The sequence below is a fragment of the Trachypithecus francoisi genome, unplaced genomic scaffold (genome assembly GCF_009764315.1).
Source record: "Trachypithecus francoisi isolate TF-2019V2 unplaced genomic scaffold, Tfra_2.0 Lachesis_group17, whole genome shotgun sequence".
Lineage (NCBI taxonomy): Eukaryota > Metazoa > Chordata > Mammalia > Primates > Cercopithecidae > Trachypithecus > Trachypithecus francoisi.
This window is the reverse complement of record NW_022681462.1, coordinates 14,289,752-14,314,164: the sequence shown is the minus strand read 5'-3', so window position 1 is coordinate 14,314,164 and position 24,413 is coordinate 14,289,752. Positions and strand designations below refer to the sequence as shown.

The 24,413-nt window shown below is 37.4% G+C and overlaps 1 protein-coding gene across 7 annotated transcripts in view; it reads left to right on the top strand.

Annotated features, from left to right (window-relative positions):
- Positions 1-24,413, top strand: part of VPS54 (VPS54 subunit of GARP complex) — a 128,657-nt gene that overhangs the window by 23,784 nt on the left and 80,460 nt on the right. For 4 of the 7 annotated variants that reach the window (XR_004443971.1, XM_033239216.1, XM_033239217.1 and 1 more), the window contains 5 exons: positions 3,981-4,136; positions 6,097-6,338; positions 15,762-15,840; positions 18,993-19,027; positions 22,556-22,687. Coding sequence is in view for 6 of the 7 variants with exons in the window: in XM_033239216.1 (XP_033095107.1) it covers positions 4,001-4,136; positions 6,097-6,338; positions 15,762-15,840; positions 18,993-19,027; positions 22,556-22,687 (624 nt within the window). In the remaining variant the exon portion in view is untranslated. Of the gene's footprint in view, positions 1-3,980; positions 4,137-6,096; positions 6,339-15,761; positions 15,841-18,992; positions 19,028-22,555; positions 22,688-24,413 lie in introns of those variants that run through there. The other 3 variants (XM_033239219.1, XM_033239220.1, XM_033239221.1) reach the window with 3 other exon arrangements.

The following is a 24,413-nucleotide window of genomic DNA, read 5'->3' as shown; positions in this document are numbered from 1 at the left end:
AGAAGTGAAAAATATCTACAGTGAAAGCTATAAAATGTTGGTGCAAGAAATTGAAAACAAATACACAAAGGAAAGATGTTCTATGTTCATGGATTGGAAGAATCAATATTGTTAAAATGTTCATACTAACCAAAGCAATCTACAGATTCAATGTGTTCCCTATCAAAATACAAATTACGTTCTTCAGAGAAACAGAAAAAACAATCTTGAAATTTGCATAGAACCACAAAAGACTTGGAATAGCCAAAGTTATCCTATGCAAAAAAAAAAAGAAAATTGGAAGAACCACATTATGTGATTTCAAATTATACAATGTATTGGCCTATAACTATACACATAGAACAGTGGAACTGAGTAGAGAATCCAGAAATAAATCCATTCATGAACAGTGATCTCATTCTTAACAAAGGACAGTCTTGGGGAAAAGGACAGTCTCTTCAATAAATGGTGCTGGGAAAACTTGATACCCATGGTTAGAACAATGAAACCGGACCTCTGTCTCACCATATACGAAAATAAAATCAAAATGGATGCAAGACTTAAATCTAAGACATCAAACTATGAAACATCGAAAAGAAAGCCTCGGGGAAACTGTCCAGGTCATTGAAGTGGGCAAGGATTTCTTGAATAAATACCCCACAAGCACAGGCAACCAAAGCAAAAATGAACAAAGGGAATCACATCAAGTTACAAAGCTTCTGCACAGCAAAGGAAACAACAAAGTGAGGAGACATCCCACAGAATGGGAGGAAAATGTCTGCAAACTACCCATCTGACAAGGGATTAATAACAAGAATATATAGAGAGCTCGAGACGGGCGGATCACGAGGTCAGGAGATCGAGACCATCCTGGCTAACACGGTGAAACCCCGTCTCTACTAAAAATACAAAAAACTAGCCGGGCGAGGTGGCGGGCGCCTGTAGTCCCAGCTACTCCGGAGGCTGAGGCAGGAGAATGGCGTAAAACCCGGGAGGCGGAGCTTGCAGTGAGCTGAGATCCGGTCACTGCACTCCAGCCCGGGCGAAAGAGCAAGACTCCGTCTCAAAAAAAAAAAAAAAAAAAAAAAAAAGAATATATAGAGAGCTCAAGCAACCTTATAGATAAAAATCTAATACGTTGATTGAAAGATGGGCAAAATATCTGAATAGGTATTACTCAAGAGAAAACATGCAAATGGCAAATGGGGGTATTTACCATCAGAGAAATGCAAATCAGAAGTACAATGAGATATCTTACCCCAGTTAAAATGGCATTTATCCAAAAGACAAGCATTAAGAAGTGCTTGTGAAGATGTGGAGAAAAGGGAACCCTCATATGGTTAGTGGTAATGTAAATTAGTACAATTACCATGGAGAGCAGTTTGGAGGTTCCTCGAAAAACTAAAAATGGAGCTGTATCATCCAGCAATCCCACTCCTAAGAATGTGCAATAAAGGAAATCAGTATATTGAAGAGATATCCATGTTTATTGCAGCAGTATTCACAATAGGAATTGGAAACAGCTGAAGTGTCCATCAACAGATGAATGAGTAAAGAAAATGTGGTACATATACACAATAGAGAACTATTCAGCCATAGAAAAGGATGAGATCTTGTCATTAGCAACAGATGGATGGAAGTGGAGGTCACTATGTAAGCCAGGCACAGAATGAGAAACTTCACATGTTCTCCCTTATTTGTGGGAGCTAAAAATGAAAATAATTGAAACTAGGGCAATAGTTACCAGAGCCCTGGAAGGATAAGTGTTGAGGAAGGGGGCCTGGAGGAGAAGTAGTGGTGGTTAATAGGTACAGAAAAATAGAATGAATAAGACTTAGTATTTGCCAGCATAACAGGGTGACTAGAGTAAAAAGCGATTTTAATTGTACATTTTAAAATAACAAAGTATAATTAGATAGTTACACAAAGGATAAATACCTACTGTGTACTCACAAAAATTAAAAAAATTTCAAAAATGTTTTTAGCCATTTTGTTTGATTAATGAGAAAGTTAACATGGTTGATCTTAAATGTAGAATTGTCTTGATCACTTCATACACAGTGTTTCTGTGTTGTACAGTGTATCTTACCTTTTAAATAAGTATGTATATTATCCTTTAGATAAATATGTATGTTTATCTCTCTTAAATATGTGTAAACCTTTATACAGAAACAACCATACACTTAATGTGTGTGGATGTAAATTAAAGAGGTCTTTCAAAGACTCTTAATTTTCCCAAATACCATTTTCTTCACAGAACGTTTGCCACCAAACCTCTGATGTCTCCTTATTGCTTAGAGAATCAACTACAATCTAGCTATGCTGTGTGCGTGTGTGTAAATATAATTTATTTGTCACTTCTTCCCAGTGTAAACATTTCACTTTAGTCAGGTCAATTTCCACTATAGTCACTTCCTTAGTCTTATGATTGATTATTCAGTGTTCATTAACTTTTGTTCATGTTATCGTAGGCTTTCTGTTGAAGCACCTTGAGGAAGTTGTTTATCTTTGTGTATTTTTAAAGCAGCTTGTTTCTTACAGTTTCAGTGAATGGTATATTTGGTTATGTTTCCTTTGCATTGAAAGTACTGAGACAGATACATATTTTTAGTTTTCCAGCAAACTAGAGAGAAGTTAGAACAGACGAACTATTTGTCACGGGTTCTTGCCTCATATCTCTGCTCCTTATTTTTTATTTATTGTTTGTTTGTTTGAGACGAGGTCTCACCCTGTTGCCCAGGTTGGAGTATAGTGGCGTGAGCTTGGCTCACTGTAACCTCTGCCTCCTGGGCTCAAGCGATCCTCTCACCTCAGCCTTCTGAGTAACTGGACTGCAGGCATGCACCACAATGTCCAGCTGATTTTTGTAGATACGAGGTTTCATCATGTCGTTCAGGCTGATCTTGAACTTCAGGACTCAAGCAATCCACCTGCTTTGGCCTCCCAAAGTGCTAAGATTTACAGGCATGAGCCACTGTGCCCAGCCTCTGCTCCTCATTTCCTACTCTTGTTTATCTATTCACCAGATTTTCTAATTTGGCTTTTTGTTTTGTTTTGTTTTGTTTTTTTGGAATTGTTAAACCTCATATTCTTTCTGGGCCTTTCTTTTCTTATCTCTGTTTTGAGAGAACTTAGACTAGGTGATCTCTAAACATTTCAATAATAAACTAATGCATGTTCTTTAGTATCCAGTTTCAATATTGCTTCATTTATAAAATCTTACCTGACACTGTAGCCTATTATGTTGTCTTGCCCTACAAATTCTTTCAGTACTTACTTTAAAATGTAGACATAGGTTAACTTGTGTTTTGCTTACATATATTTGTTTTAATTAATTGCAAGCTCTTAGAAGAATGACACTTCCTTTTTAAAGAATTTAATTACTGTTAATTTTTTAATCATTATATTACTATGTAGCAGTCACATCATAGTAATAATTACAATGACAGTAACCTCTCTGAATACTAACTTTGAGGCAGACATTATTTTACATGCTTTACTTATGTCCATTCTCATAATTCATACTGGGATGTTTATGAGATAACATCTTGTTTCATCTCCATTTTACTGATGAGAAAAGATGCATACATAAAGGTTAAGTAAATTTCCTCACCACTAGTGAGTAAACATAGGATATGGACCTAAGCAGGCCCATGCACTTACCTGTTTTGCTATAATGCATAAAACTATTGTATACTTGTTGAATTACTAGAGTGTTTTTAATCTTTAATATGTGTTGGGTACAACCTTGGTATTTTTTGTACTTTGAATAAAAGATTAAGGATGTTTCACTTTTTAAAAAATAGGGACAAATAACTGTCTTAGTAAATAAATATTGTGATCAATTTTCCCAGTTAAGAGCAAATATTCAAATTGCGTACTTTGAGGTATTTTGAAAAATTCTTCTGTTTTTGAAAGAAAGTTTGTGACATATGTAATACTTAGAGTTGGATTTTGATTTGCAGTAAGTGTCTTAATTATTATTTCTTACTCGTTTTCAGTTGAGTGGTGATTTTATGCAATGGCTTCAAGCCACAGTTCTTCACCAGTGCCTCAAGGAAGCAGCAGTGATGTTTTCTTTAAAATAGAGGTAGATTCGTCAAAACACATTCGACCTGTACCGTCACTGCCAGATGTATGTCCCAAGGAACCCACAGGTAATGCTTTTTTTTGTAGGAGTTTTACTGATGATTTCTATTATCTTTAAATGAGTAGTCAGGTTTTATATACCTATGTTAGAAGAGTAAATTTTATGATGTTAAAAATCATTTGATGGGGCTGGGCGCAGTGGCTCACACCTGTAATCCCAGCACTTTGGGAGGCCTAGGCAGACGGATCACGAGGTCAGGAGATCGAGACCATCCTGGCTAACATGGTTAAACCCCGTCTCTACTGAAAATACAAAAAATTAGCCGGGCGTGGTGGCGGGCGCCTGTAGTCCCAGCTACTTGGGAGGCTGAGGCAGGAGAATGGTGTGAACCTGGGAGGCGGAGCATGCAGTGAGCTGAGATCGCGCCACTGCACTCCAACCTGGACAACAGAACCAGACTCCATCTCAAAAAAAAAAAAATCTTTTGGGGCCAGGCATGGTGGCTCACGCCTGTAATCCCAGCACTTTGGGAGGCCAAGGCACGCAGATCACTTGAGGTCAGGAGTTCACCACCAGCCTGGCCAACATGGTGAAACCCCATCTCTACCAAAAACATAAAAAATTAGTTGGATATGGTGGCACGTGCCTGTAATCCCAGCTACTTAGGAGGCTGAGGCAGGAGAATCACTTGAACCTGGGAAGTGGAGGTTGCAGTACACTTCAGCTTGGGTGACAGAGCGAGACTCTGTCTCAAAAAAAAAAAAAATCTTTTGGAAATGATTGGGAAATTGAAATATAGTTTTTTTCATGTATGTCATGCATTACTTATATAAACTGAAGAAGTGTTGAAAATGAAGGTACAGATTGAAAACTGCTTAGTTAAAACATGGTACAGTCAGCCCTCATCATTTGCATATTATGTATTTGCAGATTCTCCTGACTCCTTAAAATTTATTCACAATCCCCAAATCACTACTTGTGGCACATTTGTGGTAATTTGCAGTCATGTACAGAGAAGTGAAAGATTTGAAATACCTGACACATGCATTCCCAGCTGAAGCTGAACAAGGCAAAGCTATGCCTTCTTGTTTCAGCTCTCATACTATAAACTAATGTTCTTTTTGTGGTCTGTTTTTACTTGGTGCCACATGTTCGGAGCTTGGTGATTTTGCTATTTAAATTGCCCCTAAGCGTGGTGCTGAAATGCTATCTGGAGTTCCTAAGTGCAAGAAGGCTATGATGTCCCTTATGGAGAATATACATGTGTTGTGTGAGCTTCATTCAGGCATAAATTACAGTGCTGTTAGCCACAAGTTCAGTGTTAGTGAATCAATGATGTATACTGAATAAGGCATCTTTAAACAAACAAAACAAGGTTATGTATTGATCGGTTGATGAAACTATTGTGACCAAAGGCTCACAGGAACCTAACTCTTCAGTTTCCCTACAAGCAATGGTTCAATGTTTGCTAATTCCATATTCACAATAACTTTATGGAACCAAAATACTACTGATAATGAGAATAGAGTATATATTTTTCCTTCTTGTATGATTAATGCCACAGCAACATTTATGTCACCTAATTATAAGCCAAAGGATATTTTATCCAGGAGAACCTGCCATGATATAATAGAAAAGAAGCCTACCTCTAAAAAACAGTGGGTTATTAAAGGATAGAAAATTTATAATAGAAGGTAGCATAGTTCTGATGTTAAAAAAAAAGATAGAGTAATTGTACATTAAGGAAAAGAATTCATGAAAGACTTTGAGTATTCACTCCACCCTGCAACTATAACTCTCAAATTTTGCATATCTTTTATCTTGTGCATGTTTTTCAAAGCCTTAGTAATTGATGCTGGCGGCTGAAGATTATTCAATCAGATTGATTTTTATTAAATCATTTACTGTGGAAGATTAGTTGGTTTGTGTAAGATGAAATCTATGCATTTTTAGTTTTCTAGTGTGTACTTTCAAACATAGAACCAACTTTACAGCATTTACAGAGTTCTCTTGTTTACTTTTTGCAGGTGATTCACATAGTTTATATGTTGCCCCATCTCTAGTTACAGATCAACATAGATGGACTGTATATCATTCCAAAGTAAATCTCCCAGCAGCATTAAATGATCCTAGATTAGCAAAAAGAGAATCTGACTTCTTCACAAAAACATGGGGATTGAACTTTGTGGATACTGAAGTCATACCTTCATTCTACCTCCCACAGATCAGCAAGGAACATTTTACAGTATATCAACAGGAAATCTCTCAGGTAATATCTAATCTTGGCTAGTTATCGTCAGGTCAAAAGTAATAGAAATATTTTTAGTATGCTTTATTATAGATTTTTGACCAGTAATGTTTGATGAACCTATAGTATTCTTTTTGTTCATACAAATTATACTGTCCTGGGCTTGCACTTAATTCTTTGCTTAAATATATTTTAATACATTTCTCTTACAGTAGTGATTTTTCGGAATTACACATTCCAAATAATGCTAAGATTCAACATGAAACCTACCCTACTTACTAAGGAGAATGATTCTGTTAGGCCTGTGAAGTCCAGATGATTTGTGAGGTTTGAGAAATTGGCAGAATATTACTGTTTCTTTGTCTGATTCACTGCATACAATTCTATAGAGCACCCTAGCTCTAGCAGATAATTATAATATCTCTAGACATAATTATAACTTAATATATTACTTTAAACCCAGTCTGAGAGCAAGAACTGAGTATAGTACAGAGTTTTAGATGGTCTATCAATTCATTTTTAGATTATTAGTAAATGCCTGTTATCAATATAATTAAAATCATTAAAGTGGTACAAGGGATATTACATTTTTATAACCATTCCTTTTTATACTTTTTTCATTAGCAAGCCTAATTTGAATTTAGCTGGTTTTATTTTACTTACTTTGCACTTTTTTGAATATGGCTGTATTAACATTCATACTATATAGCATCTGGTTCATTTTTATTACTATCAAATATTTTTATACAGAACCTGTATATTTTGTTTGCCTTTGTATGTATATTTTGCCATATTAACAATCACTTAGATCTGATCATTGAAAACAGAACACAAAAACTGTTTTCAGTGATCAGATCTTAGTGATCGTTAAGTGGATAAACATTACTATGCCTTTGTAACCTATAATTTGGTTTTTCTATTTGTGTATTTATCAAATATTTAATGAATGTCTTCCATGTGTCAGGTAGTCTTCTAAACATGAGGATACAGCAGAGAACAAAACTGACATCAATTCCCTCTCTTACAAAGCTTATGTTTCTAGCAAGGGATTTAACAATAAACCCTAAAGCAACTACTAAAATAGCAAAACAAAGAATTACAGCTACTAATGGAAGAGAGAAATGGAATTTTAAAAATTCTCAATCCAAACAAAGTCATAAAAAGAAAAAAAGAAAGAATGGATAGGACATAAAATAAATTTCAAGATGATAATCAAGCCTAATTATATCAGTAATTACATGAAATCCAAATGGTTTAAGCATCCCAATTAAAAGATAGAGATTATGAGATTTGATGACCCAAGTATATGCTATATATAAGAAACATACCTTCAATAGAAAGAAAAAAACATTTAAAAGGATGAAAAAATATATACCATGCTTAACAGTAGTCGAGCCGGGCGCGGTGGCTCAAGCCTGTAATCCCAGCACTTTGGGAGGCCGAGGCGGGTGGATCACGAGGTCAGGAGATCGAGACCCTCCTGGCTAACACGGTGAAACCCCGTCTCTACTAAAAATACAAAAAACTAGCCGGGCGCGGTGGCGGGCACCTGTAGTCCCAGCTACTCGGAGGCTGAGGCGGGAGAATGGCGGGAACCCGGGAGGCGGAGCTTGTAGTGAGCGGAGATCGCGCCACTGCACTCCAGCCCGGGTGACACAGCGAGACTCCGCTCTCAAAAAAAAAAAAAAAAAAAAAAACAGTAGTCGAAAGAAAGCAGAAATGGCTATATTAATAACAAAGTAGATTTCAGAGCCAAAACTATTAATATGTATAAAGAATGTTATTTTATAATGATAAAAGGGTCGGTTAATCAAGAAGACATAATAGTTTTAAACATTTTTGCCCCTAATATGCTTCAAAACATGTGAAGCAGAAGCTGAGAGTTTTATGGCAAAGTAGCTATTCATAATTGTGGAGATTTCAAATACTCTTTCAATAAATGATGGGACAAGCAGCGTATCAGCGAGATTATAATAGACTTGAACCATTAACCAACCTGGCCTGACTTGAAAGAGCGCTCCATATAACATAGAAGAATATACTTTTTTTTCCAAGTGTTCATGAAACATTTATGGACATAGACTATATTCTAGGTTTGAAAACAAATTTTAATACATTTAGAAGACTTCACCTCATACACAGTATGCTCTCTGAACACAGTATAATTAAAATAGAAATTAATAATGGAAAGGTTGGTGGAAAATCCACAGATATTTGGAAACCAGAACTTTATACTTCTAAATAAAATGTGAGTCAAAGAAGAAAGAAAAATCAGAAAGTAGTTTGAACTGAATGGAAATGAAAACACAACATATCAGGATTTGTGGGGTGATGCTCAGTTAGCACTTACGGAGAAATTTGTAGCACTGAATGCATATATTATTGAAAGAATAATGATTTCAAGTCAGTGACCTCAGCTTACACCTTAAGAAGCTGGAAAAATGGCCAGGCACAGTGGCTCACGCCTGTAATCCTAGCACTTTGGGAGGACAAGGTGGGCGGATCACCTGAGGTCAGGAGTTCAAGACCAGCCTCGCCAACATGGTGAAACCCCATCTCTATAAAAATACAAAAAAATTAGCCAGGCATGATGGCAAGTGCCTGTAATCCTAGCTACTCGGGAGGCTGAAGTGGGAGAATCGCTTGAAACTGGGTGGTGGAGGTTGCAGTGAGCCGAGATTGCACCATTGCATTCCAGCCTGGGTGACAGAGCAAGACACTGTCTCCAAAAACAAACAAAAAAATTAAACAGATAAAAGAAAGAATAAACATCAAAGTCAAAATCGGAGAACAACAGAGAAAATTAGTGAAACCAAAAGCTGATTCTTTGAGTAGATAAACTTGATAAGCCTTTGGCAATACTGATTAGGAAAAAAAGAAAAGATACAAGTCACCAATAACAAGAATAAGAAAGGTGATATCACTACAGATTCTACAGAGATTAAAAGCCTAATAATGAAATATTTTGAATAACTTTGTGCCAATAAATTCAACAGCTTAAATGAATTTACAGAGTTCTTGAATGACACAAAATACCAAATATCTTTCGAGAAAAAATAGATAATCTGGCTGGGCATGGTGGCTCATGCCTATAATCCCCGCACTTTGGGAGGCCATGGTGGGCACATCACCTGAGGTCAGGAGTTCGAGACCAGCCTGGCCAACATTGTGAAACTCTGTCTCTACTAAAAGTACAAAAATTAGCTGGGCGTGGTGGTGCACACCTGTAGTCCCAGCTACTCGGGAGGCTGAGGCAAAAGAATCGCATGAACCTGGGAGGTGGAGGTTGCAGTGAGCTGAGATCGTGCCATTGCACTCCAGCCTGGGCGATAGCAAGACTCCATCTCAAAAAACAAAACAAAAAGAAATAGAAAATCTGAAATCTGAAATAGCTTTATATTTGTTACATTGATGTATAGTTAAATACCTTTCCACTAAGAAAGCTCAGGTAAACATGGCTTCACTGGAGAATTCTACCAAACATTTACAGAAACAGTAATTCCAAATCTACACACATTATTTCAAATTTTGGTAAAGATGTGGAAGACAGAGCTGGTTCTAGGATAAGGTGAGGCAGGTGAGCAAAACGTGAGAGGCACTGGAATCTGAGAGTGGGTACCTCCTTAAATATTGTACCATATGCTTCTTGCTTGCTTCATCCTACTGCCAGCCTTCATGGAGTAACTGGAACTCTCATATACTGTTGGTGGAAATTTAAAGTGCTACAACCCCTTTGGAAAAAAGTTTGACAGTTTCTTAAAAAGTTAAACAGACTTCTGATCTGTCATGTAAGGAGCTTGGAAGTTGTCACTCCTGTTCTCACAACAAAAAATCTGAACAAACTGAAAATCAACAACTGAGAAGTACCTGTGAAGGTCACAACCCAGGGACACAGGCTAAGACTGAAACCTAATCATAAGATCATAGAATGCTTCCCCTCCCTTCACACATTACCTCCACATCAGTGGGGTGCTTGAATAATGAGAATACAACTGAAATGACTACATATCTCAGACCTTATTTAAGAGGTCTGCAGGGAAACCTGAATATAGCAGGAGAGATGAAAAACAAGGATACCAGTGGAAATTTTAGCCTCTGACACCTGCAGCTATAACAATGAGTAAATAAGGCCTAATTCTTAGCCAGATAAACAAAACTTCATACTAAAGTCCTATTTACCTCAGTTCTTTTTAACTTTGGTATATCATATCTGGCTTTTAGCAAAACATTACAGTGCATACCAGACAGAAAACACTGTTTCAAGAGACAGATCAAGTATCAGAATCAGACTGAGATGCCGTTGTGATGTTGGAATGATCAAACTGGGAACTCAGAGTAACTATGTTTAATATACTAAGAGCTGTAGTGGAAAACATGGACAACATGCAAGAACAGATGTAAGCAGAGAGATGGAAACTAAGAATCAAAAGGAAATGCTACAAATCAAAGATAGTATAACAGAAATGAAGAATGCTTTTGATGAGTTCATCAATAGACTTGAAGTGGCAGGGGAAGAAATCAGTGAGCTTAAAGAAATGCTGATACAAACTTATAAAAATGTGTGGGATGCAAGGGAAGTAAGGCTTCAAGGAAGTCTTGCTTAAATAAGCACTCAAGGCTTCATTGAATGCTTAAGAAAATTTAAAATTAATCTAAGCTTCTACCTTAGGAAATTATCAAAAGAAGAGCAAATTTAATCCAAAGTAAGCAGAAGAAAAGCAGTAATAAAACTTAGAGCAGAAATCAGGGAAATTGACAATAGCAAATCAGTAGAGAAAATCAGCAAAAGCAAAAGCTGGTTCTTTATGAAATCAGTAAAACTGATAATCATTTAGCTACATTAAGACAAAAGAGAAGGCTGTGTGCAGTAGCTCACGCCTGTAATCCCAGCACTTTGGGAGGCTGAGGTGGGTGGGTCACCTGAGGCCAGGAGTTCAAGACCAGCCTGGCTAATATGGTGAAACCCCATCTCTATTAAAAATACAAAAATTAGCTGGGTATGGTGGTGGGCGCCTGTAATCCCAGCTACTTGGGGGCTGAGGCAGGAGAATCACTTGAACCTGGGAGGCGGAAGTTGCGGTGAGCTGAGCTTGCGCCATTGCACTCTAGCCTGGGTGACAGGGCAAGACTGTTTCAAAAAAAAAAAAAAGAAGAAGAAGAAGAGAAGATATAAGCTATTAGTATCAAAAATGAAAGAGGGGCTGTTTCTACTGATCCCGCAGACATTAAAAGGATAATAAGAGAATATTGTGAACAATTCTATGCCCAGAAATTTGATATCCTAGGTGAAATGGACCGATTTATTTTGAAAGACACAATTTACCAAAGCTTACACAACAAGAAATAAATATTTTGAATAGGCCTGTATTTATTAAAGAAATTGAATCAATCATACTGCTCAAAACAGAAATCACCAGGCCCAGATGCGTTCCCTGGTGAATTCTACCAAACGTTTCGATAAGAAATTACCTCAATTATTTATAATCTATTTCAGGAAATAGAAGCTAAGGACATACTTTGTAATGCATTTGGTGAGGCCATCATGAAGCTAGTACTAAAATCAGACAAAGACATTATAAGTAAAGAAAACTTTAGGCCTTTTTTTTTTTTTTTTTTTTTTGAGACAAGGTCACGCTCTGTTGCCCAGGCTGGAGTGCAGTGGCAGAATCACAGCTCACTGCAGCCTCAACCTCCCCGCTCAAGCAATCCTCCCATCTCAGCACCCCCCAAGTAGCTGGGACTACAGGTGAGCACCACCACAACACCACACCTGGCTAATTTTTGTATATTTTGTAGTGACAGGGTTTTGCCATGTTGTCCAGGCTGGTCTCAAACTCCTGAGATCAAACAGTAAGCAGTCTGCCTGTGTTGGCCATTCATTATTTTTTTAAAAAAAGAACTCTCAGCAAACTAGGAACAGGAAGGAATTTCTTTAACTTGATAAAGAATGTACTGGGCGTGTTGGCTCACGCCTGTAATCCCAGCACTTTGGCAGGATGCTTGAGGCCAGGACTTGAGACCAGCCTAGCCAACATGGTGAAACTCATCTCTACTAAAAACACAAAATTTAGCTGGGCATGGTGGCACACGCCTGTAATCCTAGCTATGTAACCACCAATGGGTTCACCTTGCCTGCTGCCTAGACAGCTGATTTACTGAGACAGGGGAATTGCAATAGAGAATGAGGAATCCATGCAGAGCTGGCTGTGTGGGAGACTAGAGTTTTATTATTACTCAAATCAGTCTCCCCGAGCATTTGAGGATCAGAGTTTTTAAGGACAACTTGGTGGGTGAGAGGAATCCAGTGAGCTGGCTGTGCTGATTGGTCAGGTCAGTGATGATATCATAGGGAGAAGCCATCTCCATGTGCTGAGTCAGTTCCTGGGTGGGGCCCACAAGGTCAAATGAGCCAGTTTATTGATCTGGGTGGTACCAGCTGATCCATCAAGTACAGGGTCTGCAAAATATCTCAAGCATGGATCTTAGGAGCAGTTTAGGGGGAGGGTCAGAATCTTGTAGTCTCCAGCTGCATGACTTGACCCCTAAGCCGTAATTTCTAATCTTGTGGCTAATTTGTTAGTCGAACAAAGGCAGTCTAGCCCCCCGGCAAGAAGGTGGTTTTGTTTTGGAAAAGGACTGTTATCATCTTTGTTTTAAACTATAAACTAAATTCCTCCCAAAGTTAGTTCACCCTGTGCCCAAGAATGGACAAGAACACCTTGGAGGTTAGAAGCAAGATGGAGTTGGTTAGGTCAGATCTCTTTCACTGTCTCAGTTATAATTTTGCAATGGTGATTTCAGCTACTTGGGAGGCTGAGACATGAGAATCACTTGGACCCAGGAGATGGAGGTTGCAGTGAACCAAGATCACACCACTGCACTCCAGACTGGGCGACATGTATAAATCTAAATATATATAAGATCTATCTGAGGAAAACTACAAGACTCTGATGAAAGAAATTAAATAAATAAATGGAGAGGTAGTTCATATATGTGAATAGGAAGACTCAATATTGTCAAGGCATGTCTTTTTCCCAACTTGATCAATAGAGTCAACATAATCCTGATTAAAATCCTAGCAGTTGGTTTCGTGGATATTGAAAACTGACTCTAAAGCTTATATAGAAGAAGACTCAGAATAGCTAACACAGTATTAAAAGAGGAACAAAGCTGGAGGACTGATACCTCCCAATTTGAAGTTTTGCTATAAAGCTGCAGTAATCAAGACAATGTCGTATTGGTGAAAGAATAGACATACGGATCAGTGGAACAGAGAACCCATAAATAGACCCACACAAATACAATCAACTGATTTTTAACAAAGGGGCAAAGGTAATTCAATAGAGAAAGGATAGTTGTTTGAGCAAATGGTACTGAAACAACTAGACATCCACATACCAAAGAGAAAGAATATAGACACACCACCTTGCACTATTCATGGAAATTAGCTCGAAGTTGATGCTAGGCCTTAATGTAAAATGCAAAACTATAAAACTTCTAGATAATAACATAGGAGAAAATCTAGGTAACCTTGGGTTTGGTAATGACTTTTTAGATATGAAAGAAAAGCACAATCCATGAAAGAAAAAATTGAAAAGTTGAACTTCATTAAAATTAAAAAGTTCTACTCTGTGAAAGACACTGTTAAGAGAATGAAAAGACAAGCCAAAAACTGGGAGAAAATATTTACCAAACATGTATCTGTTGCAGGATTGATGGTCGGGTGTGGTGGCTTATTCCTTGTAATCCCAGCACTTTAGGAGGTGGAGGTGGGAGAATCACTTGAGACCAGGAGTTCAGGACCAGTCTGGGCAACATAGTAAGAACCCATCTCTACAAGAAAAAATTTAAAAAATTAGGCATGGTGGTGTGCATCTGTAGTCCTAGCTGCTCTGGAGGCTGAGGCAGGAGGATTGCTTGAGCCCTGAAATTTGATGTTACAGTGAGCAACTTCAGCCTGGGCAACAGAACTAGACCCTGTCTCAAAAAATAAAAAGGGACTGGTAGCAAAAATAAACGAAAGAGTTAAAACTCAACAACAATAAAACAGCCAAATTAAAAAATAAGTAAAGGACTTAATAGACCTTTTCCCAAAAAAGGTATAGAAGTGTGCAATTAGCACATGAAAAGATAGTCAACATAGCAAATAATTTTACATGATAAATTTTATGTTATATATATTTTACCTTCAAAAATAAGAGCAAAAGATCTAAATACCTCACCAAAGAAGATAATGCAGATGGCAAATAAGCATATAAAATGATGCTCAATATCAAATGTCATTAAGGAATTCCTAGTTAAAATGAGATGCCATTACATATCTATTAGAATAGCAAAAATCTAAAACACTGACAATACCAAATGTTGACAAGGATATAGAACAACAGGAACTCTTATTTATTGCTGGTGGGCATGCAAAGTGGTATGGCCACTTTGGAAAACAGTCCTGTGGTAACTGATAGAATTGCTACCAGAACTTTGAACACTGCTGGCCTGCTGCTTTTCTTATTACCACACTTCACTTTCTCAGGTATCCTTTCGGTGATATCTCTGAAAATAAAATAATGTTGTTAGTGTTCATCTAATTCTAAATCAGAGTGAGATTTTTTTTGTTTTTTGACTCAGAACATGTCAATAATCCCTCCCTCCCTCCCTCCTCCCCTCCTCCCCTCCCTCCCTCCCTCCCTCCCTCCCTCCTCCCCTCCTTCCTTCCTTCCTTCCTTCCTTCCTTCCTTCCTTCCTCTCCTCCTTCCTCCCCTCCTCCCCTCCTTCCCTCCTTCCCTCCTTCCCTCCCTCCTTGGAGTCTCACTTTGCCACCCAGGCTGGAGTGCATTGATTGGCACGATCTCGGCTCCCTGCAGCCTCCGCCTCCTGGGTTTAAGTGATTCTTGTGCCTCAGCCTCCGCAGTAGCTGGGATTACAGGTGTGCATCACTACTCCTGGCTAATTTTTGTATTTTTCGTAGAGATGGGGTTTCACCATGTTGGCCAGGCTAGTCTCAAACTCTTGACTTCAGGTGATCTGCCCACCTTGGCCTCCGAAAATGCTGAGATTACAGCTGTGAGCCACAGCACCTGGCCTAATTTCTATCTTTCTATCTTAAATACATAGGTTTTTGAATTTTCTTTCTTGATTCAAATTATTCTCTTAATTGATTTGTTATATAAATATTTTCCATTTGCTTTCCCACTTTATTCTAAATATGGGGAATTTACTATATATAAGATGGAATGGATATAGGTATATAGATGTGTGTAGATCTCAGAGGTATTTGGTGTATTAAGCACACTTGTTACTTGTATTTAAGTTCAGGGGGCTACTGATTTCATATTCAAAGTTGTAGGACTAATTTGGCATATTCTGATATTCTGTTGGAAAACATTTTCATGCTTTGAATACTCATGTTTACACATACATTGATCATGTTATTTGTCTTTTTATTAGAGAGAGAAGATTCATGAGAGATGCAAGAATATTTGTCCTCCTAAAGATACCTTTGAAAGGACTCTTTTACATACTCATGGTATGAATATGTGTTATTTATGGATAATAAAAGCATAGCATAAATATTAGTGAACAAGATCTTTATTTTGAGACCTTATTGCCTATTATATCTATAATTTTTATTTCTAGTAAAATTTTTATAACCTATGATTATAATATTTTCTGAGAACTTCTAAGAGAAAAATAGATCTGACAGTAGTATAATCCTTCAGTTCAACAAATATTGATTGAATATCTTTGTGCTTGGTATGTTCCTTGTTGCTTAAAAATAGATTAGTAAGCTAGACATGATGGCACATGTGTATATTCCCAACTACTTGGGAGGCTGAGGTGGGAGGATTGCTTGAGCCTGTGAGTTTGAGAAGAGTAATGTAGTCAGACCCTAAAGTAAACCTATAGATGAGTAAAAAGTAGCTTTGGTCCTCAAAGAACTGATGTTCTCCTGAATAAGTTTAAAGAAATAAACCAATAATTGTATCATTGTATATTAAAGAGTAAGTTCAGTGTGGTAAAGTTGTATAACATGCCTAACTTAGCTTTAGAAGCATTCCTAGAGTTGACAGTGATTGCGTGTGTTTTAAAGTCGTTAGTTTGAAACATTTACATGGGAGAAGACATTCCAAGAAAAGGGAATAGTTTATACAAAGCCATAGAATGAAGAGAGAACAGAATGTTCAAGAAACTGTAAGAGTTTAATATGTTGGTTCTACTGGGAGCAAGAGATGAGACTGAAGCATATGCAGGGGTCAGATCATGAAGAAACTTATATGCTATGATAAGGAATTTTACTTTTTCCGAAGACACTGTAAAGCTACATAATATTTTTAACTAGGCATGATCGGATTTATGATTATACTTTTCTGTGAAAATAGTTGTGGATAGTGAATTATGGGATGATGATTAGACTAGAGGCAAGGAGACAGTGGAGGCTACTGCAGTAATACAAATGAAAAATGATATTCCAGTAACAGTTACAATGGAGATGGAAAGGAAATTAGGCCTTTGGGAAGTAACTCAGAGATTGAGACACAGGTTTTGGTGGCCAGTTATTGGTAATGGAGCAAGATGATTCAAGGACAATTCCCAGGTTTCTTGCTTGGACAACTGGGTGGGTGACAGTGCAATTCAATGAGAGAGGCAATATAGGAGGAGGAATTTTGAGAGAGATGGAGGCAAGTTTAGTTGCAGATTTGCAGTGAAGGACATGCCTTTTTGGCAATGTGGAGCTCAGGTTGAAGATTTAGGCTGAAGATGTAGGTATGGTAGATACCATCATAGACAGGTATGCTGGACAATAGCATGGTGGTTGAATCCAAGGACATTGGGTGAGATTGCCCAGGGAAGATGTGAATAGTGAGAAGAAAACGACTGGCGATGGAGCACTAATTAAGCTGTCGCATTTAAGGGGCAGACAGAAGGTGAGATACCTGTGAAGGAGACAGAAAGTGGTCAGAGAGATAGGAAAGTCAACCAAGAGAGAATTGCACCGTAAAAGTTAAAGCTAGCAAAGATTTCAGAAAGTAAGAACAGTTAGTTGGTCTATAATGTCAGAATACTTCAGGGATAGATCGATTTGTACACTGAGAAGTCTCCTTTGTTTTGGCAATTAGGACATCTCAGGGAGAGCATTTATGGCAGGTCCAGAAACCTCAATACTATATATTAAGGAGTGAGTACAAGAGAAAGAAATGTAGACTACCAGTATTATGTCACTAGAAGATTTGAGATAGATTATTGACTACAGGGAACAGAGTGGAAGAATATTTTTTCATGGCCAGGACTAGATCAGGTAAGAGAGGCATTTGACTATCCCTGAGAGTGAGTACTTTTGCATCTGAGGTCCCACCCTTGCCTCAACCTGGTCCTGGCACCGTTTTATCTTTTTCTTTACATATATATATAAAATATATATGTGTGTATGTGTGTATATATATACACATTTTAATGGGAAAGAACTGAGCATGTTTATATACAGAGGTAAGAGAGCTAGTACAAGGGAAGAGGCTGAAGATACCGAGACAGAATAAACTGATTAACCTGACGGCAGAGGCAGGAGGGAATGGAGTCTAAGTGCAGAAAGGTTGGTTTTGAAGAGAAGAGTAGTACCTTATCTAAGTTTGGATTGGCAGGATGAAAGTAAAGTAGGTTCATTTGAAGATGTGTGTATCTCAGCCTTAAGATGACTGAGAAGAAAATTAATATAGTATAAAAAAGTAACCTTTGATCATAAGAAATTCTGGATGGGATGATAGATCTTTTAAACAATAAAAACAAAATTCCTACTTTAGAATTTAATTCATTAAAAAAAATCTACATAGCATGCCATATCCAATCTTACCAAAATTTAAAAAGATAGCACAGCAGTCCTCAATCTTTTTGGCACCAGGGACTGGTTTCGTGGTAAACAATTTTTCCACAGACCAAGCGGTTTGTGGGGAGATAGTTTTGGGATGATTCAAGTGCATTACCTTTATTGTGCACTTTATTTCTACAATTACATTGTAAAATATAATGAAATAATTATACAACTCATCATAATGTAGAGTCAGTGGGAGCCCTGAACTTATTTTCCTGGAACTAGATGGTCCCATCTGGGGGACATGGGAGACAGTGATAGATAGTCAGGTATTAGATTCTTATAAGGAGGGCACAACCTAGATCTCTGACATGTGCAGTTCACAGTAGGGTTTATGCTCCTATGAGAACCTAGTGCCACCACTGATCTGACAGAAGGTGGAGCTCAGACGGTAATGTGAGCAATGGGGAGTGGCTGTAAATACCGATGAAGCTTTTCTTGTGGCCACTGCTCACCTCCTGCTGTGTGATCTGGTTCCTAACAGGCCATGGATCACTACCCGTTCGTGGCCTGGGGGTTGAGGACAACTGAGATAGCATAAAGCCTTGTATGTCTGATTAAAAAGATTTGAGATGTATTTAGTTGTTTTATTGCTGCTATGTAATAGATTACAATTACGTGAAACATTGTTTTGTTCAGTGCTTTGCCTACTACTAGGCATATGATAGGTGCTTGATAGATATTTGTTGAAGGAATAAACTTAAGTAGCTATTTGGATGTGACCCAGTACAATACTGAATCTGTCAAAATGCACTTTATGGAGTTAAAATGAAAACAAGTTTTAAAAATAATATTTTCCCTTCTTTTTTAAATAGATAAATCCAGGACAGATCTGGAGCAAGTACCTAAGGTAACAAAGCTTATTACTTTGTAATAGAGAAAATTGCTTTTTAATATTTGATCTTTAATTTTGCCTTACAAGGAGATTTCATTTGGCTTTTTTTTTTTTTTTTTTTTTGACACTGGCTACTTTGTCTCTTCTGGGCTGTGTTGCATCACTTTTCTTGTTTCTCGTTCTTTGTTTTTTTTCTTTCCTTCTTTCTTTGTCTTTCTTTTTGCTTTTCTTTCTCTTACTTGAGACAGAGTCTTGCACAGTCTCACAGGCTGGAGTGCAGGTCTGTGATCTCGGCTCACTGTAACCTCCCTCTCCTGGGTTCCGGTGATTCTCCTGCCTCAGCATCCTGAGTAGATGGGATTACAGGTGCATGCCAACACGCACAGCTACTTTTTTTGTTTTGTGTCTTTAGTAGAGACAGGGTTTCACTGTGTTGGCCAGGCTGGTCCCCAACTCCTGACTTCAAGTGATCCGTCCACCTTGGCCTGGGATTACAGGTGTGAGTCACCGTGCCTAGCCTTTTTTTAAATGAAAAAATGTTTTTAATTGACAAATTAAAATGATGTATATTTATGGTGTTTTTTCTCTTTTGCATCATCAGTCTCTTTCTCATCACTGAAACCTACAAATATTTTTGTCTTTCCCTTAAAAAAATTTTGCTGATCATTCAACTTCTTCAAATTATTAAGAGATACTTACTCTGTATAACAAATTTTGTTGAGATGTATAATAGATCCATTTTTTTTTCTGGGAAGAGTTGATTACTTTCATCAGATTCTCAAATAGGTCTGTGACAGTTGTTCTCTTTTTTTTGAGATGGAGTCTTGGTCCGTCGCCCAGGCTGGAGTGCAGTGGCCGGATCTCAGCTCACTGCAAGCTCCACCTCCCGGGTTTACGCCATTCTCCTGCCTCAGCCTCCCGAGTAGCTGGGACTACAGGCGCCCGCCACCTCACCGGGCTAGTTTTTTGTATTTTTTAGTAGAGACGGGGTTTCACCATGTTAGCCAGGATGGTCTCGATCTCCTGACCTCGTGATCCGCCCGTCTCGGCCTCCCGACAGTTGTTCTTTAGAGTAAGAAAGAGAAGATGAAAGACACAAAAATGGGAGAAGGATATCATTTTTATCATTTATTTGATCCTACAAAATAATATTCAAAGTTTGTCATTTAAGGCTCATTATTCACTTTGATGTAATCTTTACACATTCTTTACTTCAGCCAAACTTTTTTTTGATGGCTCTGTGCTTTATTTGCACTGTTTCTTGAGCCTGGAAGACTTTTCCGTCATCTTCCCATATCTAATTCTCTATAATCTTTTGCTTAAAATGGCACCTTTACATGGGTACTTTCTTTTTCTTTCCAACAAAAGATAATTGGCCCCTTTGCCAAATTCCCATAACATTTTATCTGGGACTCTTCCCTCATCCCTCTGCTACCTCTTTAAGGATTTGTCCCTCTTCTCCTTAAAAGATTTTTTTTTTTTTTTTTGAGGCAGAGTTGCTCTCTGTTGCCCAGGTTGGAGTGCAGTGGCACAATCTCGGCTCACTGCAACCTCCACCTCCCAGGTTCAAGCAATTCTCTTACCTCATCCTCCTGAGTAGCTGGGATTATAGGCGCCTGCTACCAGGCCTGGCTAATTTTTGTATTTTTAGAAGAGACGGAATTTTGCCACGTTGGCCAGGGTAGGCTGATCTCGAACTTCTGACTTCAAGTGATCTGCCCACCTGGCCTCTGAAAGTACTGGGATTACAGGCGTGAACCACCGGGCCCAGTCTCCTTATAAGATTTTATATACTTATTATATCACATCCCTTGGATTGAAGCTCCATGAGATGAGGGTCTCTTTATTAAATTATCTTTGTTTCTCCCTCAGTGCCTAGCATTGGAAACAGTCAGTAAATATTTATTGAATTAATCAATACTTTTAGTTACAATACCAAAGCGGGGATTAGAAAATTTACTCATGTCTCTAGTTAGATTTTTTCTACCATATTCATTCTAATTTTTGTATATAGTTAAAATCAGCAAATAAAATATAGCATATAAATAAATACATAAATTGATTAAACCACGTTTTAGGCTCTATGCTTCGTACTAGAGATACAAAAATAAGCTATAAATCTAACCCTGCAAGAACATATGGCCTCCAGGGGGAGATATGCATACTAAATAAATAATTTCTATAAAGTATGAGGTAAATAATTAAGTATGCATGATATATTTGTGTTCAGAGATGGGAGTCATTATGTCATGCATAAGGAAGGACACATTTGCCCTTTTGATTGCGTCATGTTTTTCAGGAAGATGTATAAGAAAAGGCATTCTAGGCCAGATGTATGTATATAAAGATATACATATTTTATATATTATATATATATATATATTTTTTTTTTGAGATGGAGTCTTGCTCTGTCGCCCAGGCTGGAGTGCAGTGGCGTGATCTCAGCTCACTGCAAGCTCCGCCTCCCGGGTTCACGCCATTCTCCTGCCTCAGCCTCCTGAGTAGCTGGGACTACAGGTGCCCGCCACCACGCCTGGCTAATTTTTTGTATTTTTAGTAGAGACAGAGTTTCACCGTGGTCTCGATCTCCTGGCCTCATGATCTGCTCGCCTTGACCTCCCAAAGTGCTGGGATTACAGGCGTTAGGCACCACACCCAGCCCATACTTTATATATTAATACATGCATTATAAAAAGAATAAGAGTATGGAAGAGAATTGAATATTGCTAGAGTGTAATGGGTAAATAGTGGGAGTGACAAGATACAAAGAGGTAAGTGGGTCCAGATACAAAGAGGTCTGTGGGTCATGGGAATCTATTGAGAGTTTTAAACAGGGAAGTTAATACAGTTATACTCAACATTTTAGAGGAGTATCTCTAACAGTAGTATAGGGGATGGATTAGGGAAGGATATCAGTAAGTAGATATTTACTGTAATCCAGAGATATTGAAGAGCTGAACTACTGAATGCTGTGGAGATACAGGAAAGCAGAGATTCAAGGGATATTTACAAAATATAATGGATAGGTCTTATTGCCTAGCTGGTCGTGATATGTAAGGGAAAATTAGTCTATTCATAAAATTGAATTTGTTTTGGTTTTAATATTTATTGTATGCTTAATCTAAACTAATTTTAAAACAATTTTGAGCAGGAGAAAATAGAAATATAGGTTAGAGAAATTGATATTTGGCATTTTAAAACACTATCAGTGGGAAATAATGTGGAAATTTTAGGATAAGTATTATATCTGCCTCTGGTATGTACCTGTAGGACTGCATTAGTGAGTATGATCATGTAGTAATAGAATGACCATCTCCATTGGTAAAGGCAAAAAGCATTTTCTATCTTTTATGAGTATTTTAAGCTTGGTGAGAAATGTACACATTTTTCTTACGGATATTTGTGTAAATAACCGTTATTACTTGCTTTTGCTATTCATAGTCAAGATCCACGTTAATTTTGTTTAATGATCATGATGTTAGAAGAGATAATGCGTATAAGGAAAATACTTATCTAATTGAGGGAAATGCATTTTTTTAATAGATTTTTATGAAACCAGATTTTGCCTTGGATGATTCCTTAACTTTTAATTCAGTTTTACCATGGTCTCATTTTAATACTGCTGGTGGAAAAGGAAATCGTGATGCAGCTTCCTCAAAGTTGCTTCAAGAAAAGGTAATTTCTTTTTGACTTTATCCATGTAGGAAACTATTCTAGTTAAGCGGTACTGTTTGCATGGGTTCAGATTTAGTTATTTAGTAAGCTGTACTTTTAAATTCATTTTTGTTGTTACTGGTAACTATAAGCCTCCCAATCTTAACTAATAAACTAACAGCATTTTGGCTTAGTGCAACACAAGTTGTGCAGATGAATAAGGCAAAACTTACTATTTGAGTACTTCTTACCTGAAAGAGCAGTTGATGGAATTTTAATTGAAAGGATATATTAGCTAACACAATAAATTGCTTTGCATTTATCCCAGATATTTTATTTACATATTGGCTAATTTTATTTATTTATTTTTATTTTTATTTTTGAGACGGAGTCTGTCTCTATTGCCCAGGCTGGAGTGCAGTGGCGCGATCTCCACTTAATACAACCTCCACCTCTTGGGTTCAAGCGATTTTCCTTCCTTAGCCTCCCTAGTAGCTGGGACTACAGGTGTGCCCCACCCTGCTTGGCTGATTTTTTGTATTTTAGTAGAGATGGGGCTTCACCATGTTGGCTAGGCTGGTCTTGAACTCCTGACCTCATGATTTGCCCACCTTGGCCTCCCAAAGTGCTGAGATTGCAGGTGTGAGCCACCGTGCCCAGCCCCATATGGTTTAATTTTAGAAGAATGATTTAAAGCACAGAAAACCAATGTTTTCCGAGGTACTGTTTTTCTTCATTTTCTCATAGGGATGATTATTTTGAAACAAAAATATCTTAGTTAAAGAAATACAATATTCCTGTTGTTTTTGTAGCTTTGCAAAGCCTAGTCTTTTACATGTTACTAGTCAGCAATTCTTTACATTTTACAATGTTCTATATAGTCCAGAAATCAACACCTTGAAAGTCATTTAATATTTAGACCTTTAAATATAATTTACTTATCAAGAATCTTCTAAAGACATTTCATCTCTGTTCTTTCTTAGCATTCAGTTTAGAGCTCTTCTGAAACTGATGGTAGTTCTTAAATGAGAAGTAGTGATTTTGTTTTACTTGTTTGGTATGCCCTGGCAATCTGAAAGCTTGTCTCAGGAAGACATCAATAAATTAGGTTCAGTCCTCTTCTGAAACTGAAGAAAAGACTAGCTTGGGGAGGAGAGAAGAAGAAATGTGGGGAAGGAATCATGAGTATTCCTTTTCTCACAATTGAATATGAAAATGAGCTTTTTCCTTTGGCAACATTTTCACCTATAGAAAAGTTTTTCCATACATAAGAACAAATTCATAAATCTGACAAAAACCATGGGTTTAGAGACACAGGCTTGCTCAAGACACAGGCTTTCATATTCTAAGTATATGCCCTGATAGAATAATACCTTAAAAAGAGAAAAACAGCAAAAGCCAGTAGTCTCATCAATCTATACAGATACTTTTAATACAGGTAATTTAAAAATTATTTCCTGTATAACATTTTAATAGGAAATAAACTATAAAAATGTTATGCCTTGAAAAGAGTATATCAATGGATTATTGAAAATTCAAAAAATCTTTAAGACTCAAATGTTTTTCTTATGCTGAATGTTTAAAGTGACTAAAGTAATGGAAATTTTTTTTATTTGTAAATTGCAGAATCAGATTTGCTATATTTACATTCTGACTCCTTTTCATTCTGCTCTGTTCTTAGAATAGGAATAGAAGACAGGATTCCAAGAGAGCACTTTTAAACTCCTTTTATGAGGACAACAGCTGG